General features: G+C 50.7%; 1 protein-coding gene and 1 non-coding gene across 11 annotated transcripts in view; one reads left to right on the top strand and one right to left on the bottom strand.

Moving 5' to 3' along the window:
- Positions 1-21,814, top strand: part of RAP1GAP2 (RAP1 GTPase activating protein 2) — a 260,021-nt gene that overhangs the window by 47,737 nt on the left and 190,470 nt on the right. For 6 of the 10 annotated variants that reach the window (XM_081579971.1, XM_081579970.1, XM_081579984.1 and 3 more), the window contains exon 2: positions 5,823-5,939. In XM_081579971.1, coding sequence (XP_081436097.1) covers positions 5,823-5,939 — 117 coding nt within the window. Of the gene's footprint in view, positions 1-3,699; positions 3,783-5,822; positions 5,940-9,884; positions 10,059-11,239; positions 11,374-21,814 lie in introns of those variants that run through there. The other 4 variants (XM_081579966.1, XM_081579977.1, XM_081579976.1 and 1 more) reach the window with 4 other exon arrangements.
- On the bottom strand, positions 4,482-4,553 carry TRNAW-CCA (transfer RNA tryptophan (anticodon CCA)). The gene has a single exon. It is a non-coding gene; the product is annotated as a tRNA-Trp (tRNA).

The following is a 21,814-nucleotide window of genomic DNA, read 5'->3' as shown; positions in this document are numbered from 1 at the left end:
CCAGGCCAACTTGATCACCAAAGAAACTGCACCATTTTATGGGCTTCCCTGTGGCTCAGATGGTAAAGAATCTGCCTGTAATATAGGAAACCAGGGTTCGACCCCTTGGTTGGGAAGATCTGCTGGAAAAGAAAATGGCAACCCACTCCAGTATTCTTGCCGGGAGAATTCCATGGACAGAGGAGCCTGGTGGGGTACAATCTGTGGGGTTGCAGAGAGTTGGATATGACTGAGTGACTAACACCCACACTCACATATTATCTCCAGTGATGTGTGAGTTTCACATTCCCCACAATTTTGCTCATACCGGGAATTATTAATCACAACCTTTTAAACCTTGGTTCATGTTGCTGGTGAAAAATGGTTTTTCGTTGTTTTAATTTTCATTTCTTACAGAAGTTGATTTTTTTATGTTTATTGGTCATTTGTGTTTCTATTTTTGTAAACTACTCATTTAATTTCCTTTTTCCTTTTTCCTCCTGTTGATTTCCTCTTTATATATTTTTTTCACATTGATCACCAAAAGCTCTTCATCATGGAGATTAGTATTTTTTATTTTTTAGTAAATTTTGCATTTTATAACAGCTTTGCGTGTGTGCATATATAGTTGCTCAGTTGTATCCAACTGTTTGCGACCCTTTGGACTGTAGCCTGCCAGTCTCCTCAGTCCTTGGGATTCTCCAGGGAAGAATGCTGGAGTGGGTTGCCACACTCTCCTCCAGGGCATCTTTCCGACTCAGGGATTGAACCCAAGTCTCCTGTGTCTCCTGTATTGCAGGTGGATTCTTTACCTGCTGAGCCATCGGGGAAGCCCTTAGAATGGCTTTAGATTTACAAAAAAATTGAGAAGATAGTACAATGTTTCCATATACCCCATACCCAGTTTTCTGTATTATTAGCTTCTTACACTAGTATGGTACATCTCTTACGAAAATGAACAAATATTGATATATTATTATGGACTAAGCCCCATAGATTATTCAGATTTCTTATGTCCTTCTTCTGTTATAGGGTCCCATATAGATATCACATGGCATTTAGTAATTAGTGTAATTTACTCCTCTTTGTTGTGACAGTTTCTTGGACTTGTTTTTGATGACTTTGACAGTTTTGAGGAGTTGTGGCCCTATTTTGTAGGATGATGTTCCTCAATTGGGATGTATCTGATGTTTTTCTCATTATTAGATTGGAATTATGAATTTGGGAGAAGAAGACCACAAGGATGGAGTGTCATTTTCATACATCATATCAAGGATACCCACTGTCAACATAGCTTATCAAGGGAATTCCCTGGCAGTCCAGTAGTTAGGGCTCTGTGCTTCCACTGCAGGGGGCACAGGTTTAATCCACGGAGGAGGGGGGACCTAAGATCTTCCCTGCGACTGGGGTGTGGCCAAAAAAAAGCTTGTTGATGTCGACTTTGACCACCTGGCTGAAGTAGTGTTTCTCAGTGTTACTCCCCTCCCCCTTTCCATAGTGTACTCTTTGAAGGAAGTTACTCTGTGAAGCCCGCATCTAAGTAGAGTGGAGCTGTGGTCCACCTTCCTGGGGGTTGAGTGTTTACATATATTGTTTGGAATTCTTCTGCAAGTGAGATTTGTCTCTTTCCTCTCCATTTATTTAATTATTCAATCATTAATTTATATCAGTGTGCACTATTAGATATTCACTTATTTTAACAGCAGCTTTATTGAAATAGGATTCACGTGCCACACAACTTACCCAAACTGTAAAATTCAGTGGGAATATATTCCCAGGACTGTGCAACTATCACCACAGTCAATTTTAGAACATTTTCATCATCCCCGAAAGAAATCCCATAACCTTCAGCAGTCCCCCTCCCCCCACCCCCAGTCTTAAGCAACCACTAATCTTTCTCTCTTTATGGATCTGTCTATTCTGGACATCATTTCATATAAATGGAATCATACAGCACGTGGTCCCTTATGACTGGCTTCTTTCACTTAGCAAAATGTTTTCAAGGTTCAGGTTTCAGTGCCCGCCTGACCTATCCCAGTGTTAAACTGAAAAAATAGGTGTAACCTCTGAAGTGCCTGACCCTTCTCTCTTTTGGTGATGGATTGCATCCTCCACCCTGGCGGTTTCTGCTCCTTCTCTTCTCATTCCTTTCAGTGTCCCTGATCGTGCCCAGGTCTTGACTCCTACTTGCCCAGCGATAATCTGAGGAGCTGGTTCTTGCTAAAGTGTAAATGGCTGTTAGTGACTTACAAGGTTGACCCTCTGCAGTATTAATCTCCTGTGTACTGTTCAGTAGAGTTTCAGGTATGAGACAAGTTAATAGGGAAAATATCTGGGGAGGGATGATGTTCTGTTTTCTTATAGTCGATGAAGTCCAGTGCAGCCAATCCTACCTCCTAAGTTAGTAAATTGGATTCATTAATGGAGATCATCTATGTCAGAGCAGTCTGTGGAAGAAACTTCTCAAGAACATAGTGAGTTGATGACTGTGACTGTTGTGATTTTTTACGGCAAACTGGCTCAGTCGACTGGGGAGCTGGGTGAGAGTGTTACAGGGACTTCAGAGATGATCAGATACAATCTTTGCACTCTAGCAGGGAGACAGATAGGCACATAAATAACTCACGTACGAGCGGGCAGAGAGCAGCGTTGTGATCAAGGTTAACCAAAACATCCCCGGAAACTTGGAACCACTTTGGAGGCTGGCTGGGGGCTGGGGACAGATTTTTAGAGGCAATGTGGTTTGAGCAGCTGGGCAGTGTGGAGCAAGACACAGATGGAGGGAGGGCAGCTGAGATCTGGGCACCGCCTGAGCAAAAGCTCCAAGGTAAGAAAAGGCAGGGCATCTTTAGAGAACTACAAACAGATTGAGAATGTAGGGGTGGGAGTGGGAGGGAAGGCATGTCATGGCAGGAAAGACTGGAGGGGAGCAAAGTGGGGAAGAATTAGACCTCTCAGGTGAGCAGTTTGGAGGACATTTGATATGTGGTGGGAAGCCCCTAACCTTTTTTGGCCAGAAGAGAGGGTGACAAGATCTGTGTTGGGAAGTGGGGGCTGGTATGGAGGAGGAAGAGGATGTGTGTGTGTGGAGAGAGGACTGGATGCCAGGGGATGAAGGTACAGAGGAGGCTGCTGCTTCCTGTGTGTGTGTGACCTTGGATGAGTTCACTTCCATCCCCCAAGTCTCTTCTTCCTTGTCTCTGAAATGGGATCAGCCAGTTCTGAGGGATTTCATGTGAAGCTTGGAGCAGAGCGTGCAGGGAGAGGGTTTGTCTGTCATGAGTAAAGCAGGTAAAGCTGATGACTGGTGAGGACAGATGAGGATGTGGTGGGGTTTAGGGGGAGAGGGGAGGCGATAAGGATGACCAAGTGGCAGGAGCTTTCCTCGAATTATCTCATTTAATCCTCTTAACAACCTTTCGAAGTGGGTGGTGTTCTTACTCCAGTTTTGCAGACGAGGAATCCAGGACTCATAGTGGAAAATCATTTACCTGAAGAAGGGAGGTGGAATCCAGGTCGAGGTGCCTGCAACGAGAGGATGACAGTCCCTTCTGCCCTGCCTTGGGGAGAGGAGAGGAGGGGTGGCTGGGGCAAGGAGGAGGAGCACATTTGGAGGAGCCCGAGAATGGGGAAAGGCATAGACATTCATCATCACAATAGGATGGGATTAATCAGGGAAGGCTTCCTGGAAGAGCCAAGTTATTATTTTTTTTTTTTCAGGAGTCACGTTTTGAGCCAGGTTTTACAGGACAGGAGTCATCTTGAGGCAGGAAGCAGAGGAAGGTCATGTCCCACAAAGGAAAGTCATAAAATCATGATCTTCCCTCCTAAACTTGTCCTTGTCCAGTGAGAATGACACTGCAGCCAGATGCCCACACAAACCAGAAACTCAGGAAAAACTTTGTTGCCTGTCTCCCCTTCACCATGTCCAACTCGTCCCCAGGTCCAGATGACAATTCTTCCTTCTCTTACTTGAGTCCTGCCATGTCTCTCTGTTCCAGCACTGTCTCCTGTGCAAACCAACATTGTCCCATCTGAACCCCTGCGAGAACATCTAACCTGGCTGCCTTGCCCCTTTCCTCCAGGACGATCTTCCTAAAATGCCTGTCAGATCATATGGAAGAGAGTGAAGGGAGGCAGGTGGGGACCAGATGCCCTGGTTTGGGAGACCATAGGAGCAACGGAAGCCCTCTGCCCTCCAGCAACCCGCATTCTGGGAAATCTCCCTCAACAAAGAGCCTGTGCCAGATCAGGCAGTATCAGAGTAGCTGCACAATTTGTTTTTTTTCATAGCACTTTATACAGTTTGTTATTTCATATACATACACATAATTAAAGATTTGTAATAATAGGTAATACCTCTCCTGTATAAAAAGGAAAGTCGCTCAGTCGTGTCCGACTCTTTGCGACCCCGTGGACTGTAGCCTGCCAGGCTCCTCCGTCCATGGGATTCTCCAGGCAAGAACACTGGAGTGGTTTGCCATTTCCTTCTCCAGGGGATCTTCCCAACCCAGGGATCGAACCCAGGTCTCCTGCATTGGAGGCAGACGCTTTAACCTCTGAGCCACCAGGGAAGTCACACATTGTTAAAAAGTTACTCCCTCCCTTCATTCCCCCAGCTTGTCCTTACTCCTACCTAGGTAATTACTTTTATTAGCTTTTGTGTCTCCAGAATTTCTACATGTAAAGATAAGCAAAGAAAAATTCTTACTTTATTCTTTCCCGCTTTTTAAAACAATGTATCAAAAAGAAAAACAAAAACTCAAAAAAAAAAAGGAATAAAACAATGTATCCTGGAGATCTTTGCATGATAGCACACAGGGAACGTCCTCAATAAAAAACATTTTGTATGGTTGCACACTGTTTTACTATATGGATCCACCGTTATTTATTTAACCAGCCCTCTACTGATGGGTGCTTGGTCCATTCCTTGTCTTTTGTTATTAGAAACAGTGCTGCGGATAACCTTGTGCACATGCTAGAATCCTTAGATAAATTCTCTGAAGAGGGATCGTTGGATTACAGAGGAACTGCATCTGTAATTTAGACGGATGTTGTCAGACTGTCCAGCAGAGGGCTTGTACCAATTGACAATCCCACTATGTGTGAGGGGGCCGGTTTATAATGATATATTAGTTCATGTGATTATTTGATGGCTTCTCTTCCTACAAAACTGTAGGCTCCAGGATGTCAGGAATTATGTCTCTTTTGCTCATTGTCATAGATGTTCAATAAATACTGGATTAATGGACGGATTTATGATTCTACCAGGAGTTGGTGGCCAAAGTGAATGAGATCCTTTCGTGTTCACCTTGTCCAGTCCAGCCTCCCTGCTCCTTCCTCTGGGCTGAGTGTCGATCCCTAGGGTGACTGGAACCCTGGAGAGACACTTGAGGTTCTGGAAGATCTAATCCTGACATCTGACTCATGACCCCCGTTCCAGAGCATGCTTTCTCCTGCTATGAGCTCAAGAAGTCCAACGTGTCAGTCTTATAAAGGGCTTGGAGAAGGGACCATGTCTGATGCTTGTGTTCTCTGCCCAGCCTCTGCTTACATACCTCTGGTGACAGGAAACTCACCCTTTCCAACTGACTCCTTTCAACTTCAGACAACTAACACTTAGAAAGTTTTTCCATCTATTGAGTCGCTCCATATAGCTGCCTCTTCTTCAGGGAATTTAAATTGTGGCTCTTTGGAGATAAGGCTTTCTGGCTGACGAGCAGGAGTATTTGGGGACAGGTATCTCTCATCTATCATTTTCTGGCACGTAGGGCCAACTCCCAGAGGACCCCTTGCAGAGCCCTGCCTGCCCACTGCCTCACTCTCTCCCGTCTCACCCGCAGGTACGTGCAGGAGGGACGGTTCCGAATTGAGGAGAGGACGCTGACAGCCTTCCAGTGGCTCTACAGCCCCCAGCAGCATCGCATCCTCAGTCGTGCTGACCTGGAATCTCCCTCCAGGTAAGAACACCCACTGCCCTTCCTGTCATTCTTCGGCCAGGGCCAGCTCTACACTGGTCCGTAAACTCCCAGTGGGAACCACTGTCTTCTGTGGTGGAGAGGCCTTCTAGGGTCCTTCAAAGTTTATCAGCTGTGGTGCTGATCCAGCCGAGAATATGCTGAGTGAGTGATTTGAGGCCTCTGCTTTCTCCTCTGTAAAATGGGTATGATCATATTTTCCCTGCCTTCTGTTGGGAAGATCGTGAATCTCAAGTGAAATGATGCCTAGAGATGAGCTGGTTCCTTTTTTTCTTTTTTAAATTTATTTATTTATGGCTGTGCTAGGTCTTCCCTGCTGTTTTCTCTAGTTGTGTCGAGTCGGGGCTACTCCCTAGTTGCAATATGCGGGCTTTTCATTGCAGTGGTTCTTCTTGTTGCAGAGCACAGGCTGTAGACACACAGGCTTCAGTAGTTGCACCATGTGGGCTCAGTAGTTGTGGCACACAGGCTTAGTTGCTCTGCAGCATGTGGAATCTTCCTGGACCAGGGATCAAACCTGTGCCCCCTGCATTGGCAAGGCAGATTCTTAACTACTGGACCACCAGGGAAGCCTGGCTGGTTCCTTTTTAAGAGGGAGAGCATCTGGCAAGTTTGTTGGGCAGTCCCTGCTTTGCCCTGGGTAGAGTCAGCCCTTTCTTGTCTCCCTCCTCAGTCAAGTCAGCTGGGATCCTGAGTCTGGGGGAGGGGCACCCAGATTCCTGCTCCCTGGCCCCCCGGCTCCTTCCTCCACGCTGTGGACAGGCATGACAACTGTTAATGGTCTTGATGGAGACATGCTGGGAAGCCCTGCTGCCGCCACACCCCTTCCCAAGGCTTCTGCCAGACCTGACCCTGGAGCTTTCTTCCCACTTGCTCCATCAAAACCTCTTTGCACCAGCTTCTAAAGTAGCAGGACTCTTGAAGCCAAGGGGCTTCTGTGGTGGCTCAGATGGTAAAGAATCTGCCTGCGATGCAGAAGACCTGGGTTTGATCCCTGGGTTGGGAAGATCCCCTGGAGAAGGGAATGGCAACCCACTCCAGTATTCTTGCCTGGGAAATCCCATGAACAGAGGAGCCTGGTGGGCTACAGTCCATGGGGTCGCAAAGCGTCAGACACGACTGAGAGGCTAACACTTTCACTTTTGAAGCCAAGAATGAATAGATCTTTCTTCCCAGGGGTGGCTGAATAAAAGGAGAAAGGAAGTAATGTCATTTGGGGGAACACCCTGGTCTGGCCAGTAAGTAAACAGAGACCATGCTCTTACTGCATCTCCCCAAACCGGCCCCAGGAATAAGGTTCAGAGATGCTAGCAGACCTCACCTCCCCAGACATCTGCTGGGAGTCCTACTTAGCTAAGAGCAGTGTATCTGCTCGCTCTTGTCTCAATGATGATTTCAGAAGGTACCAGAAGCAGTGAGGGGAACAGGAACCCTGGATCCAGTTCTGCTCAAGGAGGAAGAATTACTTGAATGATGATATAGAAATGATAGTTCCCCAGGTGGCGCTAGTGGTAAAGAACCCGACTGCCAATGCAGGAGATGTAAGAGATGTGGGTTCGATCCCTGGGTCGGGAAGATCTCCTGAAGGAGGGCATGGCAATCCACTCCAGTAATCTTGCCTGGAGAATCTCATGGACAGAGGAGCCTGGTGGGCTACAGCCCAGAGTTGCACAGAGTTGGACACGACTGAAGTGACTTAGCACGCATGCACATAGAAGTGATAGGAACCCTGGGAAAGGTGACTCAGGCCACCCAGGAACTCTTGGTATTCAGGAAATGGGAGGTTAGACAAGTGCTCTAAACTCCAAAGGGCAGATTGCAAATAGCACAGAAAAGAGACTGAAAAGCCCCTCAAGCCTGAGGCAAGAGTATGAGGAAGGCAGTGTGATCCTGAGCATAGGTTGTGAATGCGTTCAGAGACAGAGAAGAAGGCTGCCTTGCAAGCATGCTGGTGAGACAGAGGCATGAAGGGCAGATGGCTGGAGTCAGTTTCAGGCAACCTGCAAAACCCTATTGCAGGCTGAGCACCATCTGACTGACGGAAAGCAGCTTCTCCCTCACCTCTTTTCCTTTCATCAAAACTCTCATGCTACCTGACATGATTTTATTCGCCTATTTGTTCATTGCCCATGGCTCCCCTGGAATGTGAGCTCCATGAGGACAGGCCCTTTTCCCTCTTGTCCTCGTCTGTATTCTGAGGTCCTAGCCCAGAGAAGGAGCTCATTAAACAGGCACCAGGTGAAGGACAAATGAATATAATGCAGACTCACAGGTAGGAAGGCTGGAAGGGAGGCGAGTTCCAAGACCAGGATGGGTCAGCTACACCTGCCCAAGATACAAGGAAACAAGAGGGGGCTGAGACCGCCTGCCCATGTGGGTGGCTTTAGGCAAACCCTTTTTTGAGCCAAAGAAGAAGAATGTTCTTCAGAGTCACAGGAGCCTAGCTGAGTCCATGGAGGAGGGAAGCAATCATAAGATAGGATGGAGCCGTTCAAAATAACTTTAGCTTTCATACCTGAGAAGGCTACCTCCCAAGGGACTTGAAGAAGAGGCTGCCATAGCTCTGAGACTAAGCACTCAAAAAACTATTACTCTTATATCACGAAAGTTGTACTAACTTATTATGTGTATTTATTATGCGTCATGTTATAAATGCTTTGCAGGCATACATTGATCAACCCTTCATAACAATGCTATGATCTAGGTAATGTTGTTCTCCCCATTTTTCAGATGACAAAACTGAGGCACAGAGTCAGTGGCAGTGCTCACAACCACTATGCACATTCCCTCTCAGAGAATAGGACAAGTGCCCCAAAGTGGGAGATGGTGAAAGTAATTTGTATCTTTACAGAGAGGAAATAAGTCCACAAACCATAAACAAATGAGCTTAGCATCAGTCCTAATCAGGTTTCAGAGTCTGTTATTAAAGAGATGGTTTGGGGGCACTTAGCAAGGAAAGAGATAGAGGACCACTGGCAGCGAGTGAATTCCCTGGGAACCCATCCTGCTGGGGAAAGCTTATTTGCTTTTCCAATTAGTTTTCCAGACTAGAAGTTAGGTTGGGGGTGGTAAAGCAGGAGACAATGGTTCTGCATTTCAGCAAGAAATTGTTCTTGTCTTCCCATCAAAGCCTTACAGATGACACAGAGGAATGTGGGCTGGGGGCGGGCACAGCTGGGGAGGTTGATGAGTGGGCTGCGCTTGCTGAGTCTGCTCAGTGCGTTCATGAGGGGCTTGGTGAGGAAGGATGTAGACAGCATGCTGGTGACGTTGCTGATGGCAGGAACCTGGACACCATCCCAATGGACAAAATGGCAGAACTGGACTTGAAGAGTCCTGGAGGCTGGAGTCCAAGTCTAGAAGGTACAGTTTAACAGAAATTAAAGGAGAAGTCTATTTTAAGCCTCCAATTTTGTCTGCACCTGGATAGCAGGCTGAGCTGATCAGCTATCTGAGGGCTTCCAGTTGACAGAAGCTTGGGTATGATTTAAGAAAATGCTCGCACCTTGGGGCTTCAAGAGCTCAAGGCAGAGTCCAGAGCTGCAGAGGGAAGGTCCTGCTTTTTTGTCTCAGATGGTTGATCCCCCTGGGTTGGGAAGATCCCCTGGAGGAGGCCATGGCTACCCACTCCAGTATTCTTGCCTGGAGAATTCCATGGACAGAGAGCCTGGAGAGCTACAGTCCATGGGGTTGCAAAGAGTCAGACGTGACTGAGCGACTAACACTAATATACCACAGGAATGCTGTATCATTTCCTCATTTATTTTGTGGACAGAGATTGAGCACATTTCTCTGCTAATACCATATTGGATATTACCCTCGAATGGCTGAGCAAGTTGTGTTTTGGGGTGATGGGTCAGGCTGCCGAAAGGACTGAGAGGGTGAGTTGGCAACTTGCTTTCCTTTTGTCTTTCCACCCTGCTCCAGGTCAGGCCCTGGGGTTTTGATGCCTTGTCTTAAGGAAGACAAGAGTTCTGTCTCTAAGGGACACACATTCTAGTGGGAGAGACAGTCTGTGGACACATAGATAAGAGAATTTCCTGAGATGATCAGAGTGCTGAACAAACTCAAACAGGGCATCAGATAAAGACTGACCAGCAGGTAGGTGGGAACTCTGGACGAGAGGGAAGGCCTCACTGGGAAGGAAACATTTGAGCTGAGAGTCCTGCCTGAAGGACACAAGAGGGCAGCCATAGGGAGAAGCTGCTGGCAAAGGGTGTTGAATAAATGCTGGGGAGGGGAAGGAAGATGGGAAAGAGAATCTCAGTTACAAGGCCCTAACTACGTTCTAGATTTTGTGGCCAGAGCAGAGTGAGGCCTTGGCCAATAAAATGGACGTGATGCAGATGTCCATGCAATTAAAGAAAGGGCTTTTTAACATTCAGAGCTGCCTGAGTACAGCGTGGGCTGCGTCCTGAGGGGGTGAGCTTCCCATCACTGAGACGTGCAAGCCATATTCAGAGGCCAAGCATCTCAGGGGCTCCACAGGGCACCCTTCCTGCCTTCAGCCCTTTCAACTTTAGGAGCATCCTTGGTTTGGCCAAAGCTGGGAGGATGTCTGTGCAGCGAGTGAATGAAAGCTCCAGGCTGCCAGGTCCAAGGCAGAGGTAGTTTTAAGGACTCCTGCAGTCCTTGAAACCTCCCACTTCCAAATCCAGAGAGCACTGCACCCCCTCCCCGGTACTAGCGAACCCCCTCCCCAGTCCCGCCGCACCCAGAGCTGGGGAGAACCCCAGTGTCTTCCCGCAGATCTTTCCCCATTTCCGTTCCCCACAGGCCCGGGGCCCCATTCCCCAGGAACTTCTGCGGGCAGGTGGGCTGTCCCCTCCTCCGCTCCCCTGGGTCCCTTGGGCGCGCCTGCCCCGCCCGGCGCCTTTGTTCCGAGGAGCTGCCTCGGGCAGTCCCCTGGCGGCAGCGACGCGAGCATCCCCGGCGCCGCACCCGGGACTCGCCGTACCCACCTCCTCCGCCCCCGTGCCCTCTCCGGCCCCGCGTGCCCGCCCCTCCATCTCCCTCTCATTCTCCGGCAGCTACGCGGCTGCGGCGCCAGGCGAGCGGAGTGGGCATCGCCGGGACCTGGGCGCGGACCCGGGCGGCGTCGTCGCGGGGGGCGGCAGGAGAGCCCCGCCTTGGCCAGGCGCGGGCTTGTGGGCGGTGAGTGCGAGGCTCCGGCGGTGGGGCGCGCCCGCCAGGTGTGCGGGCGGCGGCGGTCGCTGGAGCCGCTTTGTGCCGCGGCCGGGGTGCGCGCGCGCGCGCCGCGGTGACGGTGCGCGCGGGGGGGCGGGCGGCCGGGGGAGCCCGCCGCCGAGGAGGAGGGGGCTGGCGGCCGGATGGAGACGGGGGACGCCGCCGCGACAGACTGCTGCCGTTCCGTCCACGTCGAGCAGTGAGCCCGCGGGCGCCGGTGTCACAGAAGGTCAGAGGGGCTGGGGCTGGGTGGCGACCCCGTAGTCAGCGGGGATCAGAACGCGGGTCTTGCTTGGGTGGGACCGGACCCAGGGTGCAATTGTGGTGTATGCGGTGAGTGTAAACGCGTGTGTCTGCAAAGAGAGATCAGCTCGTGTGGACGTGAGTGAGCTCTGTTGCGATTCCACGGAGCAGTTCAGCGTAATGGGTTGTTTGGGAAGTGGGGTGACTGTCCTCAGACACCCTACCGGTGGGGCATGGCGCACACACTTGTCTGGGGTGTCTATGCGGTGAGGGAGACGTCAGCCCAGCCTCTGTCAAAGTCTCTGGCTGGAGAAGCTGACCGAGGTGGAGGTCAGAGGTGGGGTGTTTACAGGTGGTGGTGGTGAAAGGAAAAAGCCAGGACCCCCAACGAGGACCCTGGAGCTAGGCTGGGTTGGTTGGTTGTTTTTTTTTTTCTCCTAAAGGACATAAACCCCACCCCGGCCTCACTCCAACCTGTGCCTGTTGCAGGGAGGGGAGCCAGGACAGTGGGGGCGCTGTCTGAGAGGCCTCTGTGGACCTTTGGGGCAGGGCTGGGCTCCAGCCTGATGCTCACCTTTGGAGGCCCTGAGTGACGAGTGTGGGGGTGCCTGCCCTGGGTGGGGGTCCGGGGCATACTGGGAGCCTGGTTGAGAAGGAGTCCTGACCTGGGAGCTGGTTGAGGAGGACACCCTTCTTTCTCTCCATCTGTGTGGCTCCTCTACACCCTACTTAACAGACCAAAGGGCATTTATATGCAAGTGGGGTTTGGGGTCTGAATGCTGGGATCTGCCTCTGTTGAGTGGCCCCCATCGGAGCAGCCTCTGTAGGGAATAATAGGGTTGTCCTGGGCTGGGTGCCAGGGCTCTCTGATTCTTTTCATGCTTGGAGACCCTGGGGCAGTTCCTTAAGCTCCACCGGCCTCAGTTTCCCATGGAAAGGGGAGAAGGCACCCATTCCCCCCTCCCCCGTTCTTCCTGCTGCAGAGTAAGGAGTAAACAGAGAGCTTGCTCAGCTGCGGGGGAGCCGGGAGGCAGAGAGTGACTCAGGGCATGTGAGGTCTCCGTCAGTGATTTCCCCCAATAAAGTCCCCGCACATCTTTGAGAGGTGGGCAGCAGCTGGGGAGTGTTCTGCCCTCATCTCCAAGCAAGTGTGTTGGATGTTCTGAGTCTAGGAGTGGGGCAGGGTGGGCGTCTTCTAGATCCGGCTGCTCAGGCTTCCAGAAGCTACCTCAGGTTCCTCCTCCTTTCTAAGATGTTGAGAATTGTGGAGGGATTGGATGGAATAGGGGCTTGGAGTCACCGAATTTCTGGGCAGAGGCAGATGCTAAAGTTGAGTAGGCGTGGGCACATCTGGCTGGGATTCTCACTCAGCCTGCTTAGCCCAGGGTATTGGGTGATTTGTTGGGAGGCGGCCTCAGTTCCGGGCTTCCCAGGTGGCGCTAGTGGTAAAGAACCTGCCTGCCAATGCAGGAGATGTCAGAGACATGGGTTTGATCCCTGGGTCGGGAAGATCCCCTGGAGAAGGGCATGGCAACCCACACCAGTATTCTTGCCTGGAGAATCCCATGGACAGAGGAGCCTGGTGGGCTACAGTTCATGGGGTTGCAAAGAGTCAGACACGACTGAAGCAACCTAGTACACACACGCACGGCCTCAGTTCCAGAGAAGACAACCCTCCTGCCACAGGCATCCTTACCACCCCCCACCCCTTCCCATGACCTGGTCTGGATCAAGTGTGGCTGAGTCACTATGGTTCAGAATGACTTGAACCTTAAGGGACGGGGACGTCGGCGTGGATGGTGGTGGCAGCAGCAGACAACAAGGCTGTGTTGTGACCCAGACCTGGGTTGAATCCCAGCTCCACCTCTCACTCTCTCGCTGTGTCTCCACCTGTGTTTTCCCAAAGCAGAACCGAAGGATGCATGCTTTTAATCTTCCCACCACTCTTTCCTGGGAGGTCTCCCCAGGAGCGTGCATTTTCGAACTGCCCTGTTTGGGAGAGAAACAGGAAAGTGTTCAGCCATCAGCTCTGTCCCGTCCATGGACGTTAAGTCCCGCATGCTTCCAGGCTGCACGTGTGAAGCCCCAGCTGGTTGGTGTGGGCATCCCACACTGCAGCTACAGAGAAGATCCCGCTAAGTCCTCGAGGAAGCCTTGCCACGTGGCTCCGTAGGCTGTTGCTCAAAGCCTGCAGGAAACCAGTCATTGCAGAAGTGGTTGGAGTAAGATGTGGGACCGAGATGGTTTGAAGTACTCCTTGAGGTGTCAGACTCTGGGCAAATTTCCTATCTTCTCTGAGCCTCTGAGTTTTCTTCTCTAGGGGTTGTAGGTATTTACTAAATTTTTGAACATGGCAATGGGTCCATAGTGAGGGCTCTGTGATGGAATATTTCTGTGTATTTGGGAAGACAGTATGTTCAGGTGGTTCAGATATTCATCACTTAAAGTGGAGAAGGGGGTTGGATTAGGTGACCTCTAAAGACCCCCATCCTGATCAGAGAATTTGGGACCAGGGGTCTGGCCCCTGACCTGGTCAGTTCCTCCTGGAATGTGGCACAGTCTCCCAGACCCCCTGCATGGTTCTGCTCCGCATTCTGTGAGTTGGAGGCAATATGCCAGTTGCTCAGACGTGCCTTTCCCTGGGCTCTGTCCATTGGAGGACATGAGAGCCTGGAGGGTGGGCAGAGGGGGTGAGGGGAACAAGCATCTCGGAAGCAGGTGGTTGAAGGAGGAGTGGCAGGAGGGTGGATGCTGGCGTTTGGAGTTGGCAGATGGTCATGGGCACTGGTCTGGGCTACAGTCAGTGGGGAGGAGAGGGCACAGGGGTGGGGGAGGGCGAGAGAAAATGGAAAACGGGAAGCGCGGGGAGAACGGATTGGCAGAGGGTGGCCCAGAGTGATGGAGGAACCAGGGCTGTGGGACAAGTAGGGCAACCTTGGTGGCCAGGGATTGGGGGTGTCTGGAGTGGCGGGGATAGGCTGGGCCGGCGGGAGAGCGATGGTGTGAGGCAAGGGATGGCACTGGTTGAGGATTAGTTGGGGGCCCTCTGGTATAAGCTAGGGCAGATGTCATATTTCAGGGAATAGCACCTATAAGCCCCCTCCTTCTCCTTGCTCCACTGCATCTGCCTCTGCTTCCTGGGCCACCACCCACATTGGCAGGTGAGGCACTGTCTGCAAACACTCGGGTCCTATTGTGATCCGTGATTGGAGAAGGCGAGGATGTGCCTCTGCCAAGGCCTGTTGCCATGGTACCATGGTGACCCTTGTCTCCTGGTCCTCTCCCATCTCTGAGCAACGTGGCCCTCCCCAGGGGGAGGTCGTACAGTGGGGAAGGTGTTCAGCTGCCTCTGGCTTGTGCAGGGGCCGCTCAGGCTGGCCACACGACGGTCACGGTGTCCATCCTTCTGCCTTCAGGCAAGGTCACACCCAGCCTAGGATGGGCGGTTGCAATAGCCACTGTCTTCCCTTACAATCGTTTAAAGACTCCTCTACAATTTGGGGTTCCTCTTATTTTTAACAAGTTTAGTTTAAAAACAAAGTCAGTAATGCCAGCCTATCCATTTCTCCCCCCCATTAAAATATGTTTATTTATTTATTTGGCTGCACGGCATGCGGGATGTACGTTGCAGCATGCCGGATCTAGTTCCTGAACCAGGGCCCCCCTGCATTGGGAGTGCAGAGTCCTAGCCAATTGACCACCAGGGAGGTCCCATGTCCTCCCCTTTTAAAGAGCCAGATGACACTCTCTTCTTGCCCACCCCTTTTTCAATGCTTTGGTGCTTCTCTAGAGGGGAGTTCTGCATCAGGTCTGCCATGCTACACTTTTTTGTTTGTTTTTTACTGTTTGCCACCATCCTTAAGTAGATTCCACTCTACCTGCTCAAGAGTGCAAACCAGCTGTTGGGGCTCCCAAGACAGGTGGGACACCAAGGCAAGGACTGAACTCTGGGGAACCTGGCCTGAGACCAGGCCTGGGTTCTGAATTTGCAGGATGCTCTCCAGGTCGGCTGGGGTTCCACCTCTTTCCCTAGTTCAGATCCAGGGCTGTCAACCTCCTTCCCGGATCATGCTGGGCGTGTGAGCTGGGCCCTGCCAGGCCTGGCTCAGCAGATGGCATTGGGTCTGGGCACCTGGGGGACCCTGCCAATTAGATGACTGGTGGTGAGCAAGACCTGGAGGGGAGTGACAGGCATTCAGGCACAGTGAGTCCACCTGTATGTGCGTGCACGTCTGTGCATGTGGGTCCCTGGAGGGCATGTGGCTGGATCGCCGTGTCTGCACATCTCTGTGTGATTAAGCAGTGCTCTTCTGAGCTTGTGTCTGTGTGCGCTGCTGTGTGCTCTGACTTATGCGTGTTCTTTCTCTGGGGAAGTGAGCTGGCCACCAACCCAGCGCTCTCCAGGTCCTTGAGGGTGTGCCTGTCTGATGGCAGATGAGGTTTTACCCAGCAGGATTTCCTGGTCCCCTGAGGTCCCTGAGTCTTCTGCCCTGCCCAGCTCTCCAGCATTCCTGTCCCGGTCTCCCTCCCTGCCTTGAGGAGGTTGCATCTTCCCCACTGGCCATGTGGCTGCCCACTGCTGTTCGGGCGGGGCTTGCTGTGAGACAGCCAGTCCAATCTCCAGCTCCATCCTTCAAGCTCTGAGTTGAGGATGATGTCTGGGTGAGCCCTGGGTGGAGGAGATGAATCAGGATGGCTGCAGCGGGTGGGCGGAAGCTAGGCTGGGTGTCAGCATCTTCAGGCAGAGGTGTGCACCCCGTGTCCACTTGACCCATCCTCAGTGGCTTGGGCACCAGTGCGGCAGTGGGAGGGTCCCTCCACCTCCCCTGCCCATATTGTCTTCCTTCGGAGCCATGCCTGGCAGTGTCTGATGGGGAGCTGAATGGTCTCTGGGGCTCTCGGCAGCCCACCCACAACCTTGGCCTTAGCGTAATCATTGAAATTTATGGAGCTCCTCTTCCTGGGCCAGGCCCTGGTCACACGTGATCCATGTTTTAGTTCAGTGGCTCCTCAGAACAATCCTATGAGGTGGGTTCTGAAAGCATCCCCATCTTACGAGGAAGTGGTAGCTCAGAGAGGCTGGGTCACTTCTGCAAGGTCACACAGCTAGGAAATAGTGGAGGAAGGATTGTTCTTTTTTTAAAAAAAATTTATTTATTTATTGGCTGTACTGGGTCTTCCTCTGCTGTGCGGGCTTTTCTCTAGTTGAGGCCAGCAGGGGCTACTCTCTAGTTGTGATGCACAAGCTTCTCATTGAGGTGGCTTCTCTTGTTGAGGAGCACAGGCTCTAGAGTGCACAGGCTTGAACATGCGGGCTTCTGTAGCTGTGGCTCCCAGGCTCTGGAGCACAGGCTCAATAGTCGTGGCACACGGGCTTAGTTGCTCCAAGGCATGTGGGATCCTCCCGGACCAGGGATCAAACCCGTGTTTCATCCTGCATTGGCAGGTGGATCCTTTACCACTGAGCCATCAAGGAAGCCCCAGGTCTGTTCTTGACACTTGCTGCTGTCCCCTCCTCTCTTCCCAAAGCTACGTCCATCTCATCCTTACAGTCTCCCCTTCAGAGAGGCCAACTCAGATCATCCCCTCTAAACAGGGCTCTCTACCCACCCAGTCCCCTTTGGATCGCATCATCCTATGTAAATACCTGTGTAAAGTTATCCCTCTCTGGTACTCCACTCCCCTGCCCTCCCAGGCTGTCTATCTTGTTCACTGGAATACCCTCCACACTAGTGGAGAGCCTGGAACACGGTCGGGATGTGGTAAACATGTGATGAATGGATGAATGAATGAATACATGAAGGTATATCTGTACCCCTCCTTTATGCTGTCTCTCACAACAGGTACCACTGCTGGGTGGCCAGGTGCACAGCTCTGGAGCCAGCTTGCTTGTTTCCCTGTTCTGGTTATATGGTGCTGCATAATAAACCACCCAGAAGCTTATGACCTGAAACAACAGTGCTCAGGAATCTACAGTTTGGGTAGGGCCTGAAGGGAGACCTGTATCTGCTCTGCCATCGTCTTCTGGGGCTGGAAACGTCTGAAGGCTCGGTGGCTCACATGTCTGGCCTTTGATCCTGGCTGTTGGCCTGAGGTCTTGATTCCTCGCCACACGGGTTTCTCTGTGTGCTAGATTGAGCTTCCTCACTGTGTGGTGGCTGAATTAAGGGGCAAGAAAGAGCCTCTGTGCTTAGTTGCTCACTCATGTCTGACTCTTTGCAACGCTATGGATTGTAGCCCACCAGGCACCTCTGTCCATGGGAATTCTCCAGACAAGAATACTGGAGTGGATTACCATGTCCTTCTCCAGGGGATCTTCCCAATCCAGGGATCGAACCTGGGTCTCCCACATTGCAAGTGGATTCTGTACCGTCTGAGCCACCAGGGAAACCCAAGAAAGAGCCAGGCAGAAGTTATTTCACCTTTTGTTACCTGGCCTTGGAAATGATGCAACCTCACTTCTGCCAGAGTCGCAGATCCACATGGATGCTAGAAGAGGGGGAACATATACCCCACCACTTAGTGGAGGGGTATTACTGTCACAGGGTAAGGAGAGCATGTGGGATAGGGGATATATTATGGGATGGACAATCTGCCACAGTCACTTCTTTGGAGTGTGATCTTGAGCACATTACTCAGTCTCTCTCTGTGCCCCAGTTTCTCCATCTTTAAAATGGGGACACCATCAGTATGTACTGGGTTATTTCATACTCACTGGGCTATTTCTTTGGCAGTGACTATACTTGGGAGGATCCCCTGGAGGAGGAAATGGCAACCCACTCCAGTATTCTTGCCCGGAAGATTCCATGGACAGAGGGGCCTGGCAGGCTACAGTCCATGGGGTCACACAGAGTTGGACACGACGGAGCGCGGAGGCACGTGCACTTCCAGCCACAGATCCCCTTGGCCTCAGATGAGACATTGGTCCAGGTTTTCACTGAGCTGCACGATCCAGCCCCAGTCCCACCCCCAATTCTCATGTAATACAGGAGGCACCTACCTGTGCAGCGTCCTTCTCAGGGCAGGGCTGGTGATGGGGAAAGAAGAGGGGACCCTGAGAGGAGTAGGCCTTTTCTGTCTCTGTTTGTTATGTGATTCTAAGTCAGCCCTTCTCCCTTCAAAGGAGCAAAGGACAGGGTTGGTGGAGGTGCCACTGAGTCGGGGCTCCAGCAGGGTTTCCCTTGGGCTTGGAGGCACAGATCCCACGAGGACCCCCTTCTTTATCCGGGGAAGTCAGGATAAATGCACATACTGGCTTTGAGCTGCAGGTCATTTTTTTTAAAGTGTCAGAGAGAGCTCCCTCCTTTTGCCTGTCCCTCACCTGGCTGCCTCCGCCTGAGTCACTGTTCATCTGCTAGAAGAGTGACTCCCACCCAGCTTGCCAACCCTGGGGATCTCAAGGTTTGCTCATCCTGGCCTGGGCTGGGGCTGCTTCTCAGCTGGGAGCTGGCAGGGGGCCAGGGAGAGTCTTGGGCTTTGCTGGTGCCCAGCCTGGCTGTATCTTGCATCAAGCACTGCCCTCATTTTCTGTGGAAATGGCAGAATTGTTAAAAAGCAGGGGCTCTAGGTTTGAATTCTGCTATAGCTGCTTATGGGCCCTGTGACCTTGGGCAAGTCCTTTAACCTTTTTAAAAAATTTATTTAATAGAAATTTATTTATTTATTAGTTGTGCTGGATCTTTGTTGCCATGGGGGCTTTTCTCTAGTTGTGGAGAGCTGGGGCTACTCTGCAGTTGCGGTGGGCGGGCTTCTCATTGTAGTGGCTTCTCTTGTTGTGCAGCAGAGGCTCTAGGCGCATTGGGTTCAATAGTTATGGTTCCTCGGCTCTAGAGCACAGGATCAGTAGTTGTGGCACACAGGCTAAGTTGCCCTGTGGCATGTAGGATCTTCCCAGATCAGGGACTGAACCCGTGTCTCCCGCATCGGCAAGCGGATTCTTTACCACTGAGCCACCAATATTTTTTTATTATTATTTAAAAAATATTTTTATTTATTTGACTGTGCCAGGTCTTAGTTGTGGCAGTCTAGATCTTTAGTTGTAGCATTCAGATTCTTAGCTGGAGCATGTGGGATCTCACTGCCTGACCAGGGATCAAACCAGGGATCAAACCAGGGCTCCCTGCATTGGGAACATGGAGTCTTAGCCACTGGACCACTAGGGAAGTCCAATCTTAATCTTTCTGAGATTCCAGGATGGAGGACATGGTTGTGATAAGGATTAAATGAAATAAAAATTTATGGCACAACTGGTTCATGGGAGATTCTCAAGAAATGTTGGCAGTTATTCTTTATAGGTGGACAAAGTGAGGCGACAGGAGTCTACGTGATTTCCCCACAGCTACATTTACAGTCAGAATCAGGGCTGGAACTCATGTATTCTGACACCAGGTGGTTGCTGCTTGTCTCCTGCCATACAGAGGATTCCTCCATCCCTCCATCCCTTTTGCCAGAGGCAATATGGTTGCCATCCTAGAAGCAAGAAGATGCCCACTTTTGCTCCTTGCACTACCCAGACTAGCCTGTAGAGGGTGCTGACGCCCACCTTCTCACCCAATTTGGAAGGGAAGCACCCAGGTGAGGTTCTCAGTAGTAGGGGGAGGGTGGGAAGTGACCCAGCTGAATGGGGGAGAGTGAAGAGCTGCCTTTGCCATCTCCTTTAGGAAGAATGCCCTTCAGACAGCTCCTATTGCCCAAGCTTTCCTGTAGATAACTCCTGGGAATCCCAACGTAGATAACTTCAAGGGCCACCAAACATAAAGGGAGTATCTTAGTGGGTTTCCTTCCAGTGTTTCTCACTGGATGAGGATCATTTGGGGAGTTTGTTAAAGATGCAGATTCCATGGCCCAACCCCAGAACGATGGGATCCGAATTTTAGCCATTGCACTGGCTAACAGGTCTACAGATCTGTGCCAGGCACCGATTTGAAGGCTTACCACGCATTAACTCATATACCCTCCTCCCAAGAGCCTGATGAGGTAGGTACCATTAATATCCCCATTTTATAGGTCTGCTCTGAGGCAACAGAGAGGTTGAGAAACTTGCCAAAGTTCACACTGCTTGCAAGCCTCAGGGCTGAGGTTTGACCCCATGCTATTCAAGCTCCAGGTGGTTCTCACACCCATAGCATGTGAGAACCACTATTTTATTAATATAACACAGGGCCTGTCTGCTTTCTTGTTTCCTTTTGCTACCTTTTATATGTCATTATTTTAAATAGCATTTATTGTGTTTTTCTGACTCTAAAGCAAAACCTGCTTATTTAAGATAACTTAGCAAGTTTAGGAAAGCACAAAGCAGGGAAAAAACCATGATTTTTTAATCTCGCCTCCTGAACAACAGCTTCCCTGGTGGCTCAGTGGTAAAGGGTCCGCCTGCCAATGCAAGAGACTTGGGTTTGATCCCTGGGTGGGGAACATCCCCTGGAGAAAGAAATGGCAACCCACTCCAGTATTCTTGCCTGGAAAATCCCATGGACAGAGGAGCCTGGCAGGCAACAGTCCATGGGGTTGCAAAGAGTCAGACACATCTTATCAACTAAACAGCAACAACGACCTGAACAACGTGGTTCTGAGAGCGTTAGCCTGTTTTATCCTATTCAGAGACTTACCATGACTTGCTTGCCTGGCATCACATATGCAGTTGTGCCCCAGTATCTTTGGGGATTGGTTCCAGGACTCCCCACCCATCTCCACTCCCCCACAAGGTACCAAAACCCTGCATTGCTTAAGTCTCTTATATAAAATGGTGTAGTATTTACGTATAGCTTCTGTCATTCTCCCTTATAGTTTATTTTTAAATTAAAAATTTAAAGATTGTACTCCATTTAAATTTATTATAAAATATAGTTTGTACCTCTTAATCCCCTACTCCTATCTTGCCCCCTACCGACTTCCCTCTCCCCTCTGATATCTACTGGTTTGTTCTCTACATCTGTGAGTCTGTTTCTGTTATATTCATTCCTCTGTTTTGTTTTTAGATTTGGAATATAAATGGTAACAGCCTATCTCTGTCTGACTTGTTTCACTAAGTGTAATATCTTCCAGGTCTACCCAAGTTGTTGCAAATGGCAGCATTTCATTGCTTTTTATGTCTGAGTAGTACACCACTTCTTCTTTATCCATTCTTCTATTGATGGTCACTTAGGTCTCTCATATACTTTAAATCATCTCTAGATTACTTATACTACCTAATACAACGTAAGGGCTTCCCTGGTGGCTCAGACGGTAAAGAATCCGCCTGCAATGCGGGAGCCCTGGGTTCGATCCCTGGGTCGGGAAGATCCCATGGAGGAGAGCATGACAACCCACTCCAGTATTCTTGCCTGGAGGATCCCACAGACAGGGAAGCCTGGCGGGCTACAGTCCACAGGGTCGCGAAGAGTTGGACATGACTGAGCGACTAAGTACAAGCACACGATACAATGTAA

This window comes from Giraffa tippelskirchi, chromosome 3 (genome assembly GCF_054371585.1).
Source record: "Giraffa tippelskirchi isolate mGirTip1 chromosome 3, T2T-mGirTip1v1.2.pri, whole genome shotgun sequence".
NCBI lineage: Eukaryota > Metazoa > Chordata > Mammalia > Artiodactyla > Giraffidae > Giraffa > Giraffa tippelskirchi.
The sequence above is the reverse complement of the archived record's forward strand: the minus strand, read 5'-3'. Positions and strand labels throughout refer to the sequence as shown.